General features: G+C 22.7%; 5 protein-coding genes across 5 annotated transcripts; 2 read left to right on the forward strand and 3 right to left on the reverse strand. All coding sequences in view use genetic code 6, as the record gives it.

The window, feature by feature from the left end:
• The first annotated feature begins 2118 nt into the window (after positions 1 to 2118).
• Positions 2119 to 6167, forward strand: TTHERM_00290800 (transmembrane protein, putative). The gene is made up of 4 exons (XM_001018697.2): positions 2119 to 2270; positions 2399 to 2692; positions 3154 to 3451; positions 3516 to 6167. The coding sequence occupies exons 1-4, from the start codon at positions 2175 to 2177 to the stop codon at positions 5720 to 5722; spliced, it is 2895 nt and encodes a 964-aa protein (XP_001018697.2). The 5' UTR covers positions 2119 to 2174; the 3' UTR covers positions 5723 to 6167.
• An 808-nt stretch (positions 6168 to 6975) lies between these two features.
• Positions 6976 to 12472, forward strand: TTHERM_00290810 (transmembrane protein, putative; the record flags this gene model as incomplete). The annotated part of the gene is made up of 4 exons (XM_001018698.2): positions 6976 to 7344; positions 7612 to 7866; positions 8037 to 8334; positions 8715 to 12472. 4 exons carry the CDS (start codon positions 6976 to 6978, stop codon positions 12470 to 12472), a joined length of 4680 nt encoding a protein of 1559 aa, XP_001018698.2.
• A 976-nt stretch (positions 12473 to 13448) lies between these two features.
• Positions 13449 to 16913, reverse strand: TTHERM_00290820 (transmembrane protein, putative; the record flags this gene model as incomplete). The annotated part of the gene is made up of 6 exons (XM_001018699.3): positions 13449 to 13718; positions 13796 to 15106; positions 15401 to 15651; positions 15713 to 16010; positions 16376 to 16642; positions 16746 to 16913. The coding sequence occupies 6 exons, from the start codon at positions 16911 to 16913 to the stop codon at positions 13449 to 13451; spliced, it is 2565 nt and encodes an 854-aa protein (XP_001018699.2).
• A 980-nt stretch (positions 16914 to 17893) lies between these two features.
• On the reverse strand, positions 17894 to 18949 carry TTHERM_00290830 (lactonase, 7-bladed beta-propeller; the record flags this gene model as incomplete). The annotated part of the gene is made up of 1 exon (XM_001018700.1): positions 17894 to 18949. The coding sequence occupies one exon, from the start codon at positions 18947 to 18949 to the stop codon at positions 17894 to 17896; it is 1056 nt and encodes a 351-aa protein (XP_001018700.1).
• Positions 18950 to 19712: 763 nt separating this feature from the next.
• TTHERM_00290840 (Fes/CIP4-like domain protein) lies at positions 19713 to 22149 on the reverse strand (the record flags this gene model as incomplete). The annotated part of the gene is made up of 6 exons (XM_001018701.2): positions 19713 to 20378; positions 20439 to 20591; positions 20648 to 20862; positions 20924 to 21098; positions 21165 to 21714; positions 21971 to 22149. 6 exons carry the CDS (start codon positions 22147 to 22149, stop codon positions 19713 to 19715), a joined length of 1938 nt encoding a protein of 645 aa, XP_001018701.2.
• Between the last annotated feature and the right edge of the window lie 382 nt (positions 22150 to 22531).

The following is a 22531-nucleotide window of genomic DNA, read 5'->3' on the forward strand; positions in this document are numbered from 1 at the left end:
TCATTTTTATCTAAATAAATAAATTAATTGAAGATAATGAATCAATATACAAAAAGAAATCTTTTTATCAATTTAGTTTAAATTATTAACTATATTTTTAAAGTGAAAAATGGAAGATAATAAATCGAAAATATAAAAATTACAGAAAGTTGCATTTTATTAAATTACCTTTTTGTTTATTTATTATACAATAATTTATTTTAATTTTTAAATTTTTAATCAAAAAATTAATTTTAACTTAATTAAATTTCATAACTATATTTTGAAATGTAAAAATGAAATAATTAATTAATCGAAAATACATCAAATTATTAAAAAATCTTCTTTAAAATTATTTTTTGTTTCTTTATTATTGTTTTAATGGAAAATGATACAAATATAAGTTTTATTTATACCAAACACTATATTTAACTTAATTGATTTTATTGGATATATTTTTTAATTGAAAAAATGGAATTAAATTAATCTAAAATATAAAAAAATATCTTTTATTAGATTCCCTTTTTATTATTATGTTTTTCATCTAAATGATTATTAAACAATAATTCATTTTATAAAAGTATAGTCAAAAAAGTATATTTAACTTTATTTAAAATTTACTCTATTTTTGTATTGAAAAAAGGAAGATAATTTATGGAAAATACAAAAAATCATTACTTCTATCTAAATATTGATACAACCAAAAATTGATTTATATATTAAATATATCATTAAAAGCTGTTTTTAAGTTAATTAAAATTACTAATTTTATATTTAAAGTGAAAAAGTAGAAGATAATTTATGGTGAATACAAAGAATCACAAAATTAATATTAAATAATAGTTTATTATTTATTCCTTTTTAAGATTTTAATTTAAATATTGATCCAGCAATAATGAAAATTAGTTTTGGATAAAAATCATTAAAAGATAATGTTTAACAGACAAATCAAATTTAATTAAATAAAGTATAATACTAACAATTTTGATGGTGTTATTGCTAAAAATTTAATTTATAGAATCAAATTATAATTTTGATAATTATTAGAATAAACATCAATATAAATTTAGAGGAAAATAATATTTAAAGAAAATATAGAAGTGACCATCATTTTATTTGGTTAAAAAGATAGGAAAATATTTAAGTTGGCTGTTTTTTAGTTTATTGCAGTAAGTTGTTTGTTTACTGGCAAAAAATTTAGAGTATACATTAGAAAATAAGTAAGTAATACTTCTTAAATATTACGAGCTGTTTAAAATAAATAATTTATCAATTTTATTAATCATTTAATTAAAATCAAATCAGTAAATTGTTTTTGTTTAAAATTTCCTTCTGGTATTTTTTGTTATTTCAAATAAATTAAAATTGTTTAAACACCACCATGAATATTGATCTTACAATAAATTACATAAGATGAGTGAAAAAATAATTTGAGATTAATAATTTTTTTATAAAAAACTCAAGATTAAGATTTAATTGGCGAAAAAATCATCAATTACTTTTTGGTAATTAAATGAATAGAAAAGATGATTTCTTAATGATTTGATATTTTGTGTAACTCAATGAATTAGCATTATAAAATAATGATATCAATTAGTATTTAATTTTAAGGGTTTATGATTAAATTAAATTGTAAAAAAGTATGAAAAGTATTACATTTCAAAAGAGAGAAGTATTTTTGCGTTACAAAATTCATCAACAAAATTTACTAAGTTATAAATATGTTTTTAGCTATTGTTAAATTAACTGAATATTTTTGGCAAAATGCTGAAGAGAAAATATAATATTTATCACTTAATTTATTTTTCTATTGTTGAGTAATTTGTAATGAACAATAAACAAAAGTTAATTGAAATCTAAGACAGTTTATGAATCATTCATGACAATATTATAAATAGAGTTAATTTAGTAGTATGTAATTTGAAAATAAGTAATAATTAATGAAAAAATAATTAATGGCTTCATGAATCTCAATTTTGTATTATCGTAGATTACTTACTATCACCAATAAATAAATAAACCTGATAAATAATAACTTAGAAAACAAAAGAAAATAGCAAATTGACAACTAAAACATAATATTAATTACTATTAAACATATACTTAGAAGTAATTAAAATACTCATAATTATCAATCAAGCAAAAACCAAGCAATTAATTAATCAAGCAAGCAAGCAAGAAAGTAAAAGAAGGCAATGGGAATTTTGAAAAAATTAAAAGTCATTTACTAATCTTTGCATTTATAAGATCCAGCTTTAAATAAATAGTTTGTAGAGCAAAGTCACCACAGTGTAATATTTTAGTTATTATTTTCGCTCATTAAGAAGCATGAAGCATGATTATAAGTCTTATTACATTAATACACTCTAATTCTAAAATCTTATTTTAATAACTAACTAATTTACCATAAAAATAACAGCGGATTATCTTCTATTACATTGAAATGGTATTTTAGTGTATAAGATTATCATTCAGTATGAATATGGAATCTCCTTTGTAATTAGCTTAATTAGTTGGCGGAATTAGCATGAGTTTAGTTTCATTGTTGTTTGCATATTTCTTGTCCTCTAAAAAGTTTTAATACTACTCTGTTATTTATAAATTGTCTCATATAGTACTTTACATGTTCAATATGTAGAAGCTTTATAATAATCTTGCATCGATGAAGTAGCTGTAACTGGATCAATCGTTTTACTTCTTCATCTTTGGACAGGTAACATTAATTCTAATTAGCTTATTCGTGTAAATAAAAGTAAAAAAAAATAATACAAACAAATTTTCTTAATTAAAAACAAATCAAAAAGACAGAGCTTGCAAAATTAATTTAATTAAGTTAACTTATCTGTTCTATAAGCAATTATCTAAAATACTTATGCATTTATTAAATCAAATATTATGTTTAATACCAATCAATCAATGGTCAACACTTAAAATACTGTTTGAAAGAATCATTTTTTCTAAATCATAATGAAAAATGTTTAAATATCTGCTTTAAATAAATTAATAAAAAAATGCGTTTCAGTATTTAGCTGAATTTAAAAAAGAAAGAAAGACATTTTAAGCATTAAATTACTAACAAATAAATAAATTAATTTCATTGATAGATAAGATTAATGCACTTAAAGAATAGATTTGTTTTTTTATATTAATTATGTTTTTTAATATTATAAAAAGGTATCTACAATAATATTTCATTTGTAGCTTGATTCTTTGTGGCTTGAAATTGTATCCTCTATTGGGTAGGCTATTATAGTTTTAGTTGTTGTAAACTTCGATATTTTTTAAACTAACATTATAGTATTTACTTATGTACAATTTAGTATATTCTAAGTTATAAATATTTTCAAATCTCAAAAGAAGTTTCTTCTCAAATTAAATGATAAATCTTGGTTGAGCATAACTGATTACTTTTACTAGATTCCTATTGTCATCATAAAATTTGATAGCATTACAAATTATATTTCATTAAATGGTAACATCATAAAAATTATTGAAAATAAATTTAAAAAATCATGCTTTTATTTAATGATATTTAGACTGTAATAAAACATCGGAGAAATTCTTTGACTTTAGAGGAGACGAAAAAGATTCAGATAAGCTAAATAAAAAGATGAGTTAATTCATATTAGAAGATATTTTGTAAGCTGATGACTTAAATAATAGCATGATAAAAATGTAATTAAAAAGTCCTACTTATAACTATCAAAACAATAATGGTACTAATATTTACTAAAGTCAAAGAGACTTAAAATCATATTTAATAAAAAAAAGTGCCAAAATAATTTTTTAAAAAGTTTCAAATCCAAAATCATTTGAGGAAGTTAGCAGCGTAGAAATAATATCATGTATGTACAATAATATCTAATACGAAGTGTAGATTCTTCCTGTAATAATAGATTTTTAATTAAGTATAGCTCTATAATTTCATCAGTTAGAAAATTAGTCTAGCTTTTTATAAGAAAGGAAGCCTGCTAAAACTTTGGAGAAATCTTACTTCAATTTAAATATGACAAATGTGAATGCAATAAACACTCCTACGTAATTCAAAAGTGAATCTATAACTAAATTACCTTTGTTTGTTAGCAGTTACAAAAAACAAAACCTCAATATCAATGCTTTTGTATAAAATATGAGTGTTTAGAATACTCCTTCGACCAATAAAAATAATATTCCTTAAAATTAAAATATGAATTCAAGCAATGAAGAAAAAGAAGAAGAATCTGTATTAATTATTAACTTCTACCACAGCATTATATAATTAATGAGTAGAAATATTGATGACCTCATAGCAATGATTGAATACGCTCTATAATTTAGCTAGAGCTCTACATTAAAAGTATAAATTTAGAGCTTAAAGCTACTTAAGTAGGAGTAAAAGCTCATTTTTGATGCCGTTTAGCTGAAGGCTAATTTTATATAAAAATAATTGCATCAATAAAGTCAAAATAATTAAGCTATTAATAGTGCAGGTTCAAACCAATTAGCAGAACTTTCACCTCCTGTACTACAATACCATTATTTTGACTTTTCTGATATTTCAATATATTTAAAAAATCATCTTTTAATTCATGGTTATGATTACTATTTTAATATAAAAAACTTGATTCCTTAAAAATTTTAAATTTACTCCAATAAGGAAATTATTTAGCAAATACTTTAATGTTGCATTTTCTTAATAACGGAGTCCTGTAAGTTAAAATCTATGCACTAATAATAAAGCAATATGATGAGATCTTTTGCAAGTAATGGGACACCTATTCCATAAAATATAATACAATAAAATGTTAATAACTTAATAAATACTTTGGGCATGACCTCTTAACAATAATAATAGCAATAGTCAGTTTAATAAGCTTAGACAAATAATTTTCAGCATAAAATGATGACAATAGAATTGTCTTAAATTTTAAATTAGAATTAAGTTTCTAATATTTCTGTAAAAATAACTAATATTTAGAATCCAAATATATTAGACAGTTAAAAGCACTCTAAGCTGGCAACATTCTTTTTTAACGTCCTTAAAACATATCTGGATAAAGTAGGGATTTTGGCTTCTCTACTTTAGAAATAGAATGAAGATAATCTTAGATATAATATATGCTTTACAATCTTATCAGACTGCAACAATATTTAAGCACATTAGCAACAGAACAATCAAATTTTATAGCTGTAGAATACAAATACAGGGATAAATCGCTAAACTGTCATGAGTTCATAGTACTATAATAATTCAGGAAGTCCAAAGAATACAATACAATTTAAGGAAGTATTAAGTCCTCACATAGAAAATGGAATCCAGCTTTCTAGTTCCAATAAGGGTCGAGATCATAGCAGCGACAACAATCCAAATACTCAAAATAATTCGCAAATGAATTTTCTTATCAACAATAGAAGCGAAAGCAAATTTTAAATTAACACTTCCCTGAATAATAACTAAAAATTAGAATTTTATAACTTGTAAGAAAAAATTGAAGAGCAAGTTTTAAATGACACAGAAGATGACGAAGAACAAAGCGATATTGTTGAACCTGGAAATGAATACTAAAATGATGAGAGTAAATTAGATAAATTAAAATAAACTGTAATCAACAGCAGTGCTTTAGTTTAAAACGAATTCTCTCATAAAAAAAATTTTATAAAAAATAAATGCACCCAAAATACCCAAAATTTCGACAGCAAACTCAAACTTTAAAAAATTAAAAATTTGGAATAGCAAAAAAATTACAAATAAACAAATAAATGAAAAATAAAAATATGAAAAGCAAGTTACTATTCTTATAAAACATCGAAATTTATTTAAAAATCTTCAAATATCTTTTTTGAGAAGAAACAACCAGCAAAATTAAATGATAAATTTTAAATAAATATTTAAATCTTTTGATGATTTATTAATTAAATTACTTTAAATTATGAACAAATAAGCATTGATTAATCTTTGTAATTATTAAATTAAATTTTGTCATGCCTTTTGTTATTAGCGCGTATTACAATTTAAAAGAATTTGTGACTGATGCTGTATAAATAAGATATGTGACAAATTAATAAAAGTTATATTAATCCTATTAAAAGAAAACTAATAATTTTTTGAAAAGAGTTAGTTGTCTATTTAAATGTAAAATAGCCCTAAATTAAATTAAATTTTGTATTTAAATTATAAAATTAACTAAAGAAAGCTACTTAATATCCTTACATTATGAATATATTTTGTTATAAATAAAAAATATTGTAACTAAATTATTTTATTATTATTTATTTTCGAATTTTTAAAAGAGAAATTTATTTAACAAATCTCTTAATAAAAAAAATATTAAAAACTTTTCAGCAAAATTAATTTTTTTTAGAAGCGATAATGTAATTAAAAAGTTAAGATAAATAAATTTGATTATTAAAAGAGAATCAATAAATATTTCATTTATAATTTGAGAAGATAAAAGTATCTGATAAAATTACAATTTTATCTAAGATTATCTTAAGTAATAAAATTGGCATCATTAAGCTTACACTTTTTATCATTTGTTATAAAACTGTCAAATTCAAAGTTAATAACATAACTTAAATGAATTAAAATTATAGTTATATACGTTACTTCTTAATTTATTTATTAATTAATTGTGGTTTTATCAGCAACTTAAATAGAAAACTAAATTCTTAAATTAATTATAATTGAAGGTGTAAATTAAGTATATTTGACAAAATATCTCAATATTTTAATGGTTAATTTTAGGGTTTAAATGTAATTTAAAAATAGTAAGAATGTATTTAGGAATTTTCTTGTGTGCATGAATTACTTACTTATATTTTAAGGTTAGTAAGTAATAAATATTATTTGCTTACATCCTTATTTATGTAAAATAAACCAAAAAATATTAAAAGATAAATATGAATAGCGTTAATTAAATTTATTCTAAGAGACTTTTAATTTAAATTGCTGTTTTAATAAGCGGTTTTGGCAGTATTCATTACTTTCGTAGATACTCTATTTATTATCTCAATTTTATGGCAGATTTTCAATTCAAAATAATATACATTACAGTTATTGCTTCTTAGAAAAAGGTAAGTAGGATCAAAAAGGAATTAAATAAGCATAGATTAATAAAAAAAATTAATAAGATTCAAGAGATAATCATAAATTAATTAATTAATTAATAATATCCTTCATACAAATTAAAAGAATAATAATAATAATATAAAATCTTCAAAAAATAATTAATAGTAAAAGTTTAGAGTATTTAAAGAAAGGTTTATGGTATTAACGATTCAAATATAAGAATGAAATACTATAATACCAAACACATATCCAAATGGACACTAAATTTTAAGAAAGATTATTTAGAAGAGTAATTTCATCAATAGAATAAGACAAAAGTAAAATATTTTAAAAGCACTCTTTTTTAGGTTCTGACCTTATTATTTGCAATTAATACATTAATAAAATAAACTGAATTCAACATTTTTTAAGAATTTATGGTCAAACCAATAGCCTCTACCAGCCCAAAAACACTTTTAAAATACAAATATTTGCATAAATGATAGGATTTATGGATAATTATATTATTTTTTTAAGATTAAACTTGGTTTTGGTCAAATTAATTCTATTGGGCGAACTAAATTAAATACGATTTTTATAAAAAGGACTTCTTCTTCTTTTAAATGATGATTCTCTCTACATTTCTTTGGAGTATTATATCTATTACAATAGATGGTATATCTATAAATATGGGAGCATTATTAGGTGTTTTGTTTTTATCTTTCCTAATTATAAGAGTTCCTCATCTTAAATTTTGCTAGTATTATATTTTTGTAATTTAGATTTTAGCATGTATAGCTATCCCATACTATAACTTAAGTAATAAGCAGCCATATTGGAGAATCTATCTGAATGGAGCTGTAATTTAAGCTTTATTTGTCAACTTATCTAATTTAATTTTATATTTATTTATTCATTTATTTTTATGATATAAGTTTAGTAGTATTATTATATTATTATTTGGTTTAATTTTTCTTTAATTGAGCTTAAAATAATTTTAGTAAGAACGGTTTTTTATTTTTAACAAAAGGCTTCTGTTTTGTGGATGTTTGTAGGATACTAATCATTTGTAATGGAAAGCATTTCGATTGCATTTTAAATAATAGCTCCAATTTATATACTTAAAATGCAATATGAATATATTGTAGTACTTGGACTGTTTATGTTACTGCTTATAACTAGTAGATACATAAACAATCGTAGTTAAAGATTGCTGTTCCTTGCATTGCAAAGTTTTGAGCAATGGTAAGAAGCAATAGAAAAAACCGTTCCAACGTATTTTATTGTTTCTCGTTTTGAGTTTATCACTCATCAAATGTATTTACATGGTAAAAATATTATCTAAATTTAAATTTTTATGATAATTAAAAAGAAAGAAAGAAAGAAAGAAATCTTTTTTTTCCAGTCTCAGCTAATTTAATTTGTTGGTGTTTTTACTAGAAAATTATTTATTTATTACTCACCTAATTAATTAAATTATCTATTTTTTTTAATAAAAACTATTTAAAGACTGGTTTTAGCATTACAACTTCTCTTGATTTTAATATTTAGTTGTCTAATGCAACAATTTAAATCACTTTCGAATCTAAATTTATTCACTTATCAAAATATTATAAGTTTTTTGATTGAAAATTTTTTTTTTGTTCATTAAAAATAAATTTGATTCTGGAATTATCTGTTTTAACTTTTTTTTGTTATAATTAATTAGATTAAAATAAGAAATTCTAAAAATTTATGGAAGCCTAATAGAGTACCAAAAAGTTTGGGTCAAAGAACTCAGAGGATAACAAACTTTATATTGAGTTTCTTAAGAATTGTGAAATAGAGTATGCACCTTCTTAACCGTTTTCGCCTGCATCTGCAGGTGGTGTCAGGTCTCATGGAAACTCTTATTCAAATAAGAATTCGAATGTTGAGTCAATCCATTCAAACTAAAATTTATATGGATTTGGAACAGGTAAAAATTAAGTTAATAACAACAATTTATTAAGCTCAGTTCATTTGAAAGTAGGTAATTAGTATACTAACAATACTCCTTCCTCAGCTACATAAGCTATTAATACTTTGTTTGATCTTTTGTTGAAAAAGCATGACTAGCTATACAATGAAACTACTTAAGCTTAAAATAAAAAAGGAAGAAAATCCTTGCAATTTAATTAAAATAAACCAGATGATAAAAAAATAAAAACTAATAACAATGACTTTGCTGCAGCTGCACCAGGCGATTCGAGGAGAAATACCATACTTGCATAAAATTTATTCACTAATATCGATGAAAATGGGGTTCAATAAAATTAATTGCTGAAAGAAGAGTAAATCAAAGTGATTTATAAAAGTCCATCTTCTCTATCTATTTAGAAGTTCAAAGTGAAAATAGTTCCTTTGATTATGCAAGAACCACTTTTAGCTATTAGTTTGTAAGATATCACTTTAAACGAAGAAGAAAAGAAAGTTAAAAAAATAGAATAAGATAATAATGCAATAAATCTTTAGGTTATTTCTAAAATAAAATCACACCTCGAGTATTTAAACTAGAATTTATCAAAAGTCAAAAGCCAAAAAATGAAGCAAGCAATTATCTTTCCTCTGAATATCATTAGGAGTACAGCTGCTATTGAAAAGAATAAGATTACTTATGAATAATTTGGAGTTAACTAGCTATTTAAAGAACTTGCTAGCACATTTCCTAATCTAGCTTAAGTGAAAGTGAAGAATAACTCTGAAAACTTATAAAACTAAAACACAATTAGTTCTTATTAAAAAAGGGAAAATAGCAACAATACTCTCAATCAGAATGCAAATTAAGATGAATAAGAGAAAATGAAGGAGTTTGATTTGATTGACCCTCAGTCATTTGAAGAGCTTGATGATTAAGAAATGGTCAAACAGTAGAAAGAGACTATTGCAAAAAAATATAATTTAGCTGGAGTCATATCAGCCAATCATGATTTCCTGTCTTTTTCTCTCCAAGAAAAACAATTTTATAGATAAAAATCAAATTTATAATCCAGTATGCAGACTTTAGGGGCTGAAAATCTTGCATTAAAGGGCTATGCCAATTTTGTTGATAGTGAATAAATAATTCCTTATTACAATTTTTAGAAAAAGATAAATTTAACCGAAACAGCTGCTGCCAACAAAGATAAATTTAATTCTTGTTAAAATATATATATAGGTTCTTAAATTGATAATGATTTCAATAATACGCAAAGAATACATTAAGAAAATGAATAAAATCACAATACTTCTGCTTAATTTAAAAATTTTTATAAATCAATAAGTAATGATAATATTGGATCTAAAAAATAGAATAAAATGGTCAATAAATTTAGTCAATAGCATTTACCAAACACTGTTAATACTAGCCCAGCATTTTAAAAGGTAAATCCTTTGACTCAATCTAAATCCTCAATTTCGTATAAAGTAATTAAATAATAATTAATATCTTAGATTAATAATAATTTAAAGCAATTTGATGAAAGCTAGCAAAATAATAAGTCTTAAATTGGCTAATTAGAATAGAAAAATAAACTGAATATACCTACATCAGAGGATTTGTAAAAAAGAGGATTAACTTTGTATACCACAACAACGGGTTTGTCATAACAATAATATGGATCATTCATGCAAACAAAATGTTAAAATTAAATAGAAAAAGAAGACACTCATGAAGATCTAAATTCAGAAAAGGTCAGCAATAAAATTTAAACTGCTTTTCAAATTAATTAGAATAATTTTAGCACACAAAAAATATTAAGTGATTAAAATTTATTGTAACAAAACAATAACATATAAAATGCGAGTGGTGTACAGCTACGTGAAGATAGACACTCTTCTATCGGATAAGTCAGTTCAAACAATTTTCCAAGTATTAACTAAATAGAGTTTGAAGCAAATTAAAATTTAGTTAAAAAGCACAACTTTAACTAATAAGTCGCCAGTAATAAATTAATTGTTTAGGGTGATAACAAAAACTAAGATGCAAGCGTTTTCACTAATTTGCCACATATTAAAACTTCTACATAATTAGAAACTGAGGCTAATGATGTTATGAGCGAAAAAGAAAAAAAACTAAACACATTATTTAATAACTAATCAAAGAATTCAATAAATTAACCTGAAATTTAAATTCACAGCAATTACAGACTAATATTTTAGGCCTTGTGTGGGATCATTACTTGCTTTGGCAAGCAAGATGTGCAAATAATTATAGAAAACTATAACAAAAAGCTCTACAATTCTCTGAAATTTACAGTAAAATGTATTTAAAATGAAAATTAAACAAACAAAAAAACAAATTAAAATAGCGAAAAGAAATAAGAACAAAAATAAATATTTAATTTTGAGAATTCTCCATCAATAAATAATTCTCCACAGCAAAATACTTATCAATACTCAATGTTCCCTTCAATAAACACACATACTCATAATCCTCCAAACAGTATTCTCTCACCCTCATCAAACTTCCAATCAGAAAATAATACTCCTCTTAAGTAGATAACAGTTGGAAAAGTAACTAAATTTAATTTATTATCGACAAATAAAGTTATGAAGGCTGAAGAAGATTTCAAAAAGAATTTGTATGACCTAAGTTACTTAAGCAGCAAGCATTTAAGTAATAAAATTTGGAATAGTATTAAAGATATAGCATGCTTATTGGGACCTGAGAAGTTAGAATATCATGAAAATACTATATCCATAGAATTTTTTACAAATATGAACATTATCAAAAATTAATAAATGAACCCAAACATTCCTTTCTAAAATACTAAGCCGAATCGTAACAGCCTTTTCAGTATTTAGCATAATCTACAAAATTAAATGTTTGTAAATAACATTAATTCGCAAACAAATATAAATAACAGTTAATTTTAGCCAAATAATTCTAACATGACTTATTACACTCCATAACTTAATGTGTAACCTAATTTCTAAGAAAATGTAGCTTAAAGCATAATCAACATCAATAATAGCTCTATTGTTTTGGCAAATGTGATTAATAACAATTTAAACATAAATAATATAAATAATGAACCTAATACATCTATTGCTAATGCTTAAAATATAAGTAGATTAGATCCTCAAACAGCATCTAACAAAAATAGTTTTAATAATTTATAATAACAACAAAATACCTATGTTTCATTTTAATAATACCTATCATTAAACAGTAAACATAGTGATTAAAATTACAGACCATCTTCATAGCAAAGCATATAAATCTAAAAATAACCTCAAAAAGTATAAACAATATTTCCAGTCCAACAGCAATCCTCTAATTAACCATTTATGGTCAACTCTAAATTGAGAATCCCTGAAGAAGAAGAGTAATCTCCTTATAAAAAGAGATAATATAGTTAAGTCTCGTTGTCTTTAATGAGTTTATAATCTTAATAGGACGAAGGTATCAATTAAGTATAACCTATAAAAAACTTTCTAAACTAAAACGCTAAATTTAATAACTGATGCTAAAATAAATAAATAAATAAATAAATAAATAAATAAATAAATAAATAAATAAATAAATAAATAAATAAATATAATGAAAAATTTTAATTTAACAAAAGTGTATATTAATTATTCAAATAAAAATATATTTTTATATATATTCAGGCTTAGATCTTTATATTAACAAAAGTTTTGTTTTTTCTTATTTTAATAAACAAACTTTCAACCTGTGTTTAATAAATGATACCTAAAACAAACACTAAATAAATATTTTAAAAATAAAATAAAATATATTTACAACAAAAAACAAAAACAAAAAATCTGTAATTTTACTTAATTTATAATTAAATTAGTTAAATGATTGTAAAATTAAGTCTCATTAAATAAAATAAGTTTATAAAATATTTAGCTGAACCTGCATTTGAAATAATTATTATATTAATTTTGAATATTTTTTTCCAATTCTTAATTATTTGCTTGATATTTTATTTTAAAATGTTTACAAAAATTCATCAAAATATAGAAAATTTTTTTCAAATATAAATTAATTTATAACAACAAATAAAATGTTAAAATATGAATACTTTACGATAACCTACATTAATTAATAATCAAGTTAAGTATCATTATTTAAAATAAATTTACAATATTATAATTCAAAAAATTACAAAAGTAATAAAAAACTTTCTTCTTAAAATAGCTATAAAACTAGGTTAGATAATAAAAATAAATATCATTTTATAAAAATATCTAAAATTATTTAGTAATTTTGGTGAATTTTAAAAAATATTATTTGTTAAAAATATTTTGTTACTTATTTATTAGCTTTTTAATTATTTAAAAACCTTTGTAAATTAATCTATATAAACAAATCAACTAAAAATAATAAATAAATAAATAAATTTTAATGGCAAATAAAATTAGATAGAAATAATTAGATAATCAACAATGTATTAAAATTTAGATTACAATATAAAATTATTATTTAAATTGTTCAAACTTACTTTTATAAAGTTTTAAATTTATCTTCATAATTTTTAATTTATTTGATTGAGCTAGTAACACCTTGAATTCCATACTCACCTATGTTTCCAAGCTCTAAATCAAAAGAGCAATCTTAATCGTCATTTTAATTTTAAGAATTCTTTTTAGTTGAATTATCTTGGTTTAATTAAAATTAGTGCATCTCATAATTTTCTGTAGTTCTAACTTAATTTAATCCTTGGATAATTATACCACCGATTTAAGGACTAATAACGTTGCTCTTAAAAATAATATAAAAATATATTAACCAAAAATTCTAATTTTAAAAATTGAATATTGTTTAAAATAATTTCTTACGTAGGAAGGAGAATGTTTGTTGGTATAAATTTAATCGACTCCACTATTTTTTAATACCTATTTAGTATTTTTAAAGTCTGAAGGCTTTACAGAATAACTTTTAACAAAGCTTTCATGCTTTAGGTCATCATCATCAGCAGATCCTATAAATGGATTGTCTCCATTATTTTCGTCGATTTCAAATTCATTTTTACTTGTTCCTCTCTAGTTTTAGGCATCTTCAATCTCCTTGAAGGATTTAGCTGGATCACTAAATAACCAAAAAGTACATAAAATCTAACAATTTTGGCTTTATTCCATTTCCATTTACTTGTTGTGCATAGATTGTAGATATCCAGTTAAATACTAAAACTCAATACTGTTGATTAGCTTGTGATTATTTCCATTTAAATACCTAAATGGCTTGCAAAGAGCTTGGTACCAAGTTTAACCATTTTTATAATTTTCATTGTTTCTTTCTTTATAATAGTATACAGATTCTTCATCTACTATCATTTGAATAACGAATTCGCCTGTCTTTTCTTCATCTCCATAAATATTTTAAGTGAACTTGAGAACAGTTTTAATATTTTCTAGTTTTTATAAGTTATAGCAATTTTCAAATAGGTAAATCAAAAATTGTCTAAATTCTTGATGTCCTGTGTTTAGCATGTACTCATCATCTAAGTTAAAAGCTATATCGATTTCTTCATTGTATAAGCTTAAGACTTCAAAAACTTCTTACTTCAAATTAAATTGAGTAATTTCAGAACTAACTTCCTCCTCTTCAGGTAGATTGGCTAAGAGAGATTGTTATATATTTTTTTTTATTTATTAAACTTAGATGTTGTTATCAATGATCACTTATTTTTCATTGCTTCCTTACATCTAATTTAAATCCTTACTTTATTTAACTTCTTCTTTTTAAGAAGTTACCAATTTATCTTTTTGATTGCTTATCTATGAATTTTATATATTTATCTAAACATTCTATTCTTCCACTTTATTTTTTGAATCATTAAAATTTGGATTTTATTATTAAATATTTCCTTCTTTAATCTCCTCTTGCACATAGTATTTTACTACTTTAGCTTAAAAATTTAAAGATTAGTTAGTCCTATCCATAATATGATGAATTTATGTTTAATCAGAGGCGTTTTGTATTTGCTTTTGCATTTCTAAATATCTATTTCTATTATTCCATAAATATACTTGCAGTAGATGTTGTTACATTTCTACCTTCTCATTTGCTTCACGTAAAGATTCTGGATCAGCTAAGCTCAAAGACAAAGTGAATATTTTATCATCAGAATTTATACCTCTCACATTAAACTAATTTAGATAAGTAAATAGTAATTAATTTAAATAAATAAACATTTTTAAACCAAAGAAATTTATAAACCATGGTCATAATTATTTTTTTAAAATTGATAAAAAATAATTTTATTTAAAATACAATTTATATTTTATGTATGATGCATGAATGTATTATTGTATTAGGGTAGATATTACTGAATAGTTAAAGTATCTTAAATTTAATTAATAATAATTTAATAATTGATCAAAATTTGGTTAGAATCTAAAATCTTGAAAAAAATGGAAAGTATAAAAAATAAAATAAATTACTTTGTAAATGTAATTCTAAAATTTTACAACACCAACGTAAGATTTAACTTAATCAATATGAAAAGGCCACATAGATTTGTCAAAGCATTTAACTAATATAGGCTTTATTGCTCTTCCAGAATTTCTTACAAATTCTTTGAATTGATGGGCAGGACCTTTAATCATATTATCAATGACTAAATTATCTAATAAAAAATTTAATGATTCATCGTCAGAAACATTATAAAACTATTCAGATGACTATTTAGATCCTAAATATATACAACAAAATTATTGTTTGTATTAAAGTTTTAGAATTTAATTATTATTAACCTTTAAAGGTGAATTTCTTCTCTTTTATATCATAGGAGAAAACTATTAATTGCACAAAACTGACTTCCTTAGCTAATTCCTACCAATAATTAGCTAATTAGAGTGATAAGAATGTTTCTCTGTTGTATATATAAGATTGATACTTCAAAAAAATTATTGCAAACCCAGTGAAAAGTGACAACAAGCCTGTCTCTGCATCAATTCCTTTGAAGATATGTAATAAGAAAAAGCAAAGAATTATAAATAAAGTATCAAAGAGAGAGTTATGACCTTAAATCCAAAAAGAGATAACTATACCCTAGATATAAAAAGTAAAATAAAATAAAACTAAAAGAAAGTAAATTTGAAATCAAGTTAAAATTTTGGGAGTAGAATTCAATTATTAAACTAAGTAAATTAATTTACACATCTTCATCTTATTAAAAAAACAAATGCACAAAATAATTTTTAGAAAAACCCTTATTTAAAGTATAATTTAATAAATAGTAGCTGATATTATCTTTCATTTTTATTTAGTAGTTTAATTTGTTTCTTTGTATGTATGTATGTTTGTATGTATAATTTATTTGTTTATTTGTTTATTTGTTTAGAATATTATTGCAAATATTTAGTCTTAAGTTGAAGTCTTAAAAATTATAAATATCAATAGAAAAATATAAATACCATTCCGTTAAAAAGAATTCTCAATTCACTTTTTTCTTTCGATTCTAAAAAGCAATCTGCTAGCACAAGCATAGTAAATATGCAAGTCCCCCAGTTGATTTTTTAGAGATAGGAGAATTTGGAAACCTTTACTATTAGTAAAAAAACTCCGCAAAATACAAAAAAAGCGACTCTTTTTTGGTCATCAAAGGCATTATCGATGTTGATTTTAGTAAGCAGCTGCTAAATGAATAAGAAAGCTAATAAAAGTCTTAGACCGTTCTAGTACTATTTTTTATAAGTGAAGTATTTAAAATAGTGTGACTGTAAATAGATATATATATATATATTATGATGATCTGAGCTATTATTTATTTATTTATTTTTTTACGCTTGGAGTGAAGAAATTTTGATACTCTAGCTCTAATCCTTCATTTTTAAACTTTTAAGTAATTAAATTGAGTTCACCTTTTTTGTATTTTAGCATCTCAATATTATCACTCAAAAGCTCCTTTTTCTCATCCTGCTTCAGCTTTTTTAAGCAAGGAATATTTACCATTATACTTTTTTAATTAGATATTAAAAATAAGAATTCTTAGATTTAATTAATAATTTCAAATGCTAATTGATTACTTTTTTATAGAGTTAAGCGATTAAAAATAATTAGTTTTCAATTTATTTAATAGAACATGAAATAACTGTTTATTGATATTCCTTTTAAAATAAATTATAACTAGTTTAAAGAGTGTATTATTAATTATCTAAAGGCTAAAATTTTAAAGTATAATTTAAGATGTTTATTTGTGGATGATCTTTAATCATTTTAAAAAAAGCAATTTATGAAAACAAAATTTAATAATAATAATAATCTCAAATTGGTGGTGATTTTTTTAATTATTAAGGTTGAATAATTTTTTAAACAATATTTACTCAGCCTCAGAGAATAATAATTGCATTTTAATAACTAATACTGTTTCTTTATCATTGAAACTAATATAATATTCTTTAATTAGCATACAACTAATGATAATTTATAAAAATTAGATAAATGAGCTGGATGCTTTCAAATTTTGTGGTATTTTTAAGTTAAAATTTTACAAACAAACAAACAAATTACAAATATTTGATGAATAAATTTAGTCAACTCTAATTAAGAGGTTATGGTTAATTACTATTAAAATAGTTATAAAAATTACAGTTTAAAGAAAGAAACCTTTACATATTTTTGTTTACAAGTTAAAAATTTTTTAGATGAACTTAGAGGAAAAACGGGGGATTATTTTGATGGTAATAATTCTTTAATTAAATTTCTTTTATTTAATTTGATTTCCTAAAAAATTAAATATTTTGATATATAAGTTTATTGATTGGAAGAAGAGATTATTTAATTAATATTAAGTTTAATATTTATCTACAGAATCTTAAAATATTAAAATAAAAAACCCAAAATTAAAAACTCATTAAAAATAATAGAAAAATAAATGATTTACTTAATTAAAAAACATATTGAATAAGATTATATTTTTGATGATATATATTTCATACATTTAATAATTCAATGTAAACAGGTATTTCAACATCTATTTTAGCAATTTCTTTGTTTGTTTATTTATCAAATACAAAGAGATTGCTTGATTTTTGATTAGCTACTAAGAGGTGCTTTTCGGTTAACTTGAAATTTCTGGGCCATCTTCCAAGAGTGGAGATACTGGGGAAGTTAAATTTATCTGAAAATTCATGAGTGGAAGACTTATTATCATTTTAGTTTAATATAAATATTCTATCTACTTCTCTACATGACACATAAATTTAATCTTATTCATCTACCCTAATTTCTGCACTATATGAAGTAGCTATTTCTTGCTTGTTGTTTGAATGGAATAATGAAAATTCTGTAACAAGCTTGAGATCAACATTGTTGCTATCGAAATCATAAACATAAACTACATGAGTGAGTTCTGAGATAAGATAAAGTCTGTCTTCTTTGTTATATATATGTCTAGGTCCACTTCCATAAGCAACTTAAAATGATTTTTTGAGTTCAATTGGCTTTCCTTCAGCATTTAATTCGTAAATTCTGATAACATCACAACCTAAATCTTATAAAAAGGCATATCTTTCGCTCTTATCTAAGACTACACTATGAGGATGAGGAGCTTCTTGCCTGTCCTTATTTCCTTTTTCACCTGTTGGGCTGTCTTTGTAAAGTATTGTTTCTACTAAAGCTAATCTTTTTTCTTTGTATGTGTAGTAAGACAAAGAGGAACCAGAGTAGTTAGAAACTAGAACCAAATTATTTTTTTTAGAGTATGCTATATGACAAGGATCAGCACCATGAGTGGGAAGCTCTTAAACTACCTACTTATAAGTAGTAGAGCTAGAATCTAAATCAACAACTACAATTAAAGGATTTTCTTATGTTTCGCTGACACTCAACAAAATTTTATCTTCTTCAATATAGAATAAGAAGCTTCCATTCTTTACTTAAATAGTATCTACAATTGATAAAGTTGATTTAGAAGTATCAAATGCAACTCTAAATATCTTATCAGTGTATGTACCAACTAAAAAATCAATTACTTTTGCTTGTTCCATTTTTTTTTTTTTGGTAAGTTTTATAGTATTTTCAATTTAAGCAATTTTTATTGAAGATATGTTTATAGTTGGTTTGAAATTTCAGATGAAAATCTTTCTTACTTTTATTTTAGAAATATAAAAGAATATCTTTTTTTTTTCTTTCTATATTCTTATCAGAAAATAGTTTGCTTACTTCATAATTAATTGTGAGAATTTTATAAAATATTTATTTAACCATTTTCATTTTGACAAAACCAATCTGATATAAATAAAGATTGTAGCGACAACAATTAAATAAATTACCACAAAATGAAAAAGGAAGTAGAAGTTTCTCAAAAAAAAAAAAATAGATTAGAAAAAAATAAATAATTAATTGATCAGACACGGCTCTAACCTACAGCGCCTTTCGGACTAGTAGGGGGGTCACTGCGAATTTAGAGAAACTAATTAATCATCAGTTGAATTAATTATTTATTTTATTTTATCTTAACACATATAACATAAATTAATCAAAATCACTTTTTAATATTTCTTGCAAATTAAACTAAAAATATCACTTATTCTAAATCCACTCTGTTTTATGGGTGCTCTTAGATATAAATTTAATTAATTCAAACACTTTAAGCACATTTAAACTAATATGCAAATTTTTTAATTTAATTTAATAAATTAATTAATTATTAATTTATACAAAATGGAAATTTCTTAATTTTATTTAATTATTTATTAATTATTATTTTATTTATCATAAATTAAATTGAACTTAAAAAAAAATTTTTTTTCATATTTAATCTTGTTAAATTTATTATTGAATGGAAGAAGACATTTCTTTTTCTTTAAGCTGTTCTTATTTTTCTTCTTTATTATTTATTATGGGCTACTTTTCCTTTTATTCATCTTAATTTTCTAATTCATTTTATTTTGAATCTTGCTTTTAAATTAGTTAATCTTAAACTTGTTTATTAATTTCTTCTTATAAATTATTTTTATCATCGAGCGGTTTTAACATTTCTCTTTTTTTCATTAAATTGTTACTTTCACCAAAAATAGGTTTTTTAATTATTTTCTCTTTATCTAAAATGACATTTTCAAAAAATTATCTTTTTTCTTCCTCTAATCTAAAGTTTGAGGCTATTTCATTTAATATACTTATTGATAAATCCTATGAAAACTTCATCTGCTTCCATTTCGATATATCCATTTTTAACTAAAATTCGGCCTGTCTTGGCTTCGAAATTTAATTTTTTCCATAATCTCGCTAAAATGCTTAGTTAATTTTCTTAGTAGTATCTTGAACCCAGAAATCTTTTGTTGAAAGAATCTTATGTTGCTGCAAGCTCTCTATAAATATCTACTGCTTTTCTTAATCATGAACATAAGTGCAACAAATTTTCAAAAAACTAAAAAAGCACCTCTCTACAACATCAGATTCCTTTGTCTATTCAATCTTAAACAAAATTTTATGTTTTACTATTTCAAAAAATATTTAAAGAAAATTAATTATTACCTTGTCGAATACATGAGAAACTAAGAAAATTAAGTCACTCATTGACTTCTCATGAAAAATATCTTTCTCCAATTTTTCAAGCATACTAAATTCATGCAAAGCTATAGTAAATAATATCAATTCCCTCTCATTCTAATCTATTACATCCTTAAACTTTAAGTATTTAAAATAATTTATTTTAAAAGATTAAATTCTTTATTTATATTTACTTTTTTTATTGTGTTGTTATCCAAATACATTTAATTCCTAAATATTCCTTCTAAAAGTTTTTTATAATAATTGTCTTATTGCTAAACGTTTTCTTAATTTTTTGAGGCAATCTGGCTTTATTGGTTATTCTTCACAGGTGAGTTTGCTGAGTTTTAATAGTATTTTTTTTATGCAAACAACTCGATAAATTTTTTTAAAGATTTGTTAATTTCCACTGTTATTTTATGAATAAAAACATATTTCCATAAATTGAGTCATATAAAAAATAATTTTACTGGATTCAAATTAATTAGAATCTGGTTTTTAAATGAATTTATCTATATGAGGATAAATGCATTCAGTTTCTACATAAGATATATAATTTGCAAAATTCAACTTGCTCAACATCATCCTATCTTAAAATTCTACAAACATAGGCTTTGGATCTTCTCTAACATAATTTTCTATTTTCTATAAACATCATTTTTTTTAGATAATATTTTATTTAGTCATTTGTAAAATTGGAATTGAAATTACTTTAGACACTTAGTTTGTGTCATATTCTACATTTTTCATAGCTGATATTTAATATACGAGTGTTTTAAGAAGAGAATCTTTAATTAGTTCTATTCGATAATCTTCCATTTAATCTTAAATTTTGCTAGTTTAAACTATTTCAGTGAAGTATTAATCAAGAAAAACATTAAATCTCAAAACAGATTCTTCAATAATTTTAGAATTTGATTACAAGAGTCTTTCATTCTCTTGAAGTACTGCCATTATTGGATTGCTTTCTGGTAGCTGCAAAGATAGTATTTACTCTTTACTCTTTTGCATTAGCTTAAAATTTTTGTAATATTCCTATTTCTGTCTCTCTAAATCTTGAAGGTTCCTATTTAACTCTGTTTTAAGAAACAATACTTTTTGCTAAAGATTGCGAAGATCATCTTATTATTTCTTGATTCCACTTTTTAATGTATTGACTACATCAGTCTTTAATTGCTAAGCATAATATGCTGCTTATTCACTTTAAGTAAGTACTACAGAGCGAACACTCATAACTATAGAAGCTACTCCTTTCTCTAAACTATTTCAAAATAAATTTATTAGCTTATCAAGATTAAAAAATGCAGTTAGTCAAATTTTTACTTTATAATTCACTTTCATTTATAACTTTAAAATAATAAATAACTAATCAAATAATTTTCTAAAAAACTAAACTGAAAATCATTTTATGTATCATTTTGTTTTTGATATCACAATAAATTTAATGAAAACTTTTAAGGAGCATTCAATCAGATATTTTACTAAATTGCTAAATAATTTGATAAATATTAAATTACTTATTCTTTTATGAATACTTCTCGCATAAATTAGCTACCTTTACTAAACTTTTTGAATATGCTAATTCTACGTCTGCTCTCTCGTTCATAATTACTTGTATATCTTCTAACCATTTCTTTTTAAACTCAAACTAATTAACTGTAAAATCATATCTATCTGCAATATCTGGCGAGTACATTTTTCTTAATCTTTATCTCTCTTTTTTTTGCTTTCCTAATTTATATTTACAATATTTGATAGATTTTCTTAACGATTAAAGCGGATTAAAGTTGTTTGTGATAATTAAATTAAAATTTTCTAATATGTATGTATGATTGATTCATAGACTGACTGACTGATTTGCTGATGTACCTTTATTTTAAAATAAATAGCATTAGATTTTTGAATCTAAACAAGTTAGAAAAAATCAGTAATTTTATAATTTTGAAAAATATAAATTAATACATTTTAATATTATTTGGTTATCTTAAAATTAAATTAATTATTATTTCTGTGAAGATAAAATTCTCTTTTGCTAAATATTTGAAAAGAAATTAAAATGATAATTTCAAAATTTCATT

This window comes from Tetrahymena thermophila (assembly GCF_000189635.1).
Source record: "Tetrahymena thermophila SB210 genomic scaffold scf_8254594, whole genome shotgun sequence".
NCBI lineage: Eukaryota > Ciliophora > Oligohymenophorea > Hymenostomatida > Tetrahymenidae > Tetrahymena > Tetrahymena thermophila.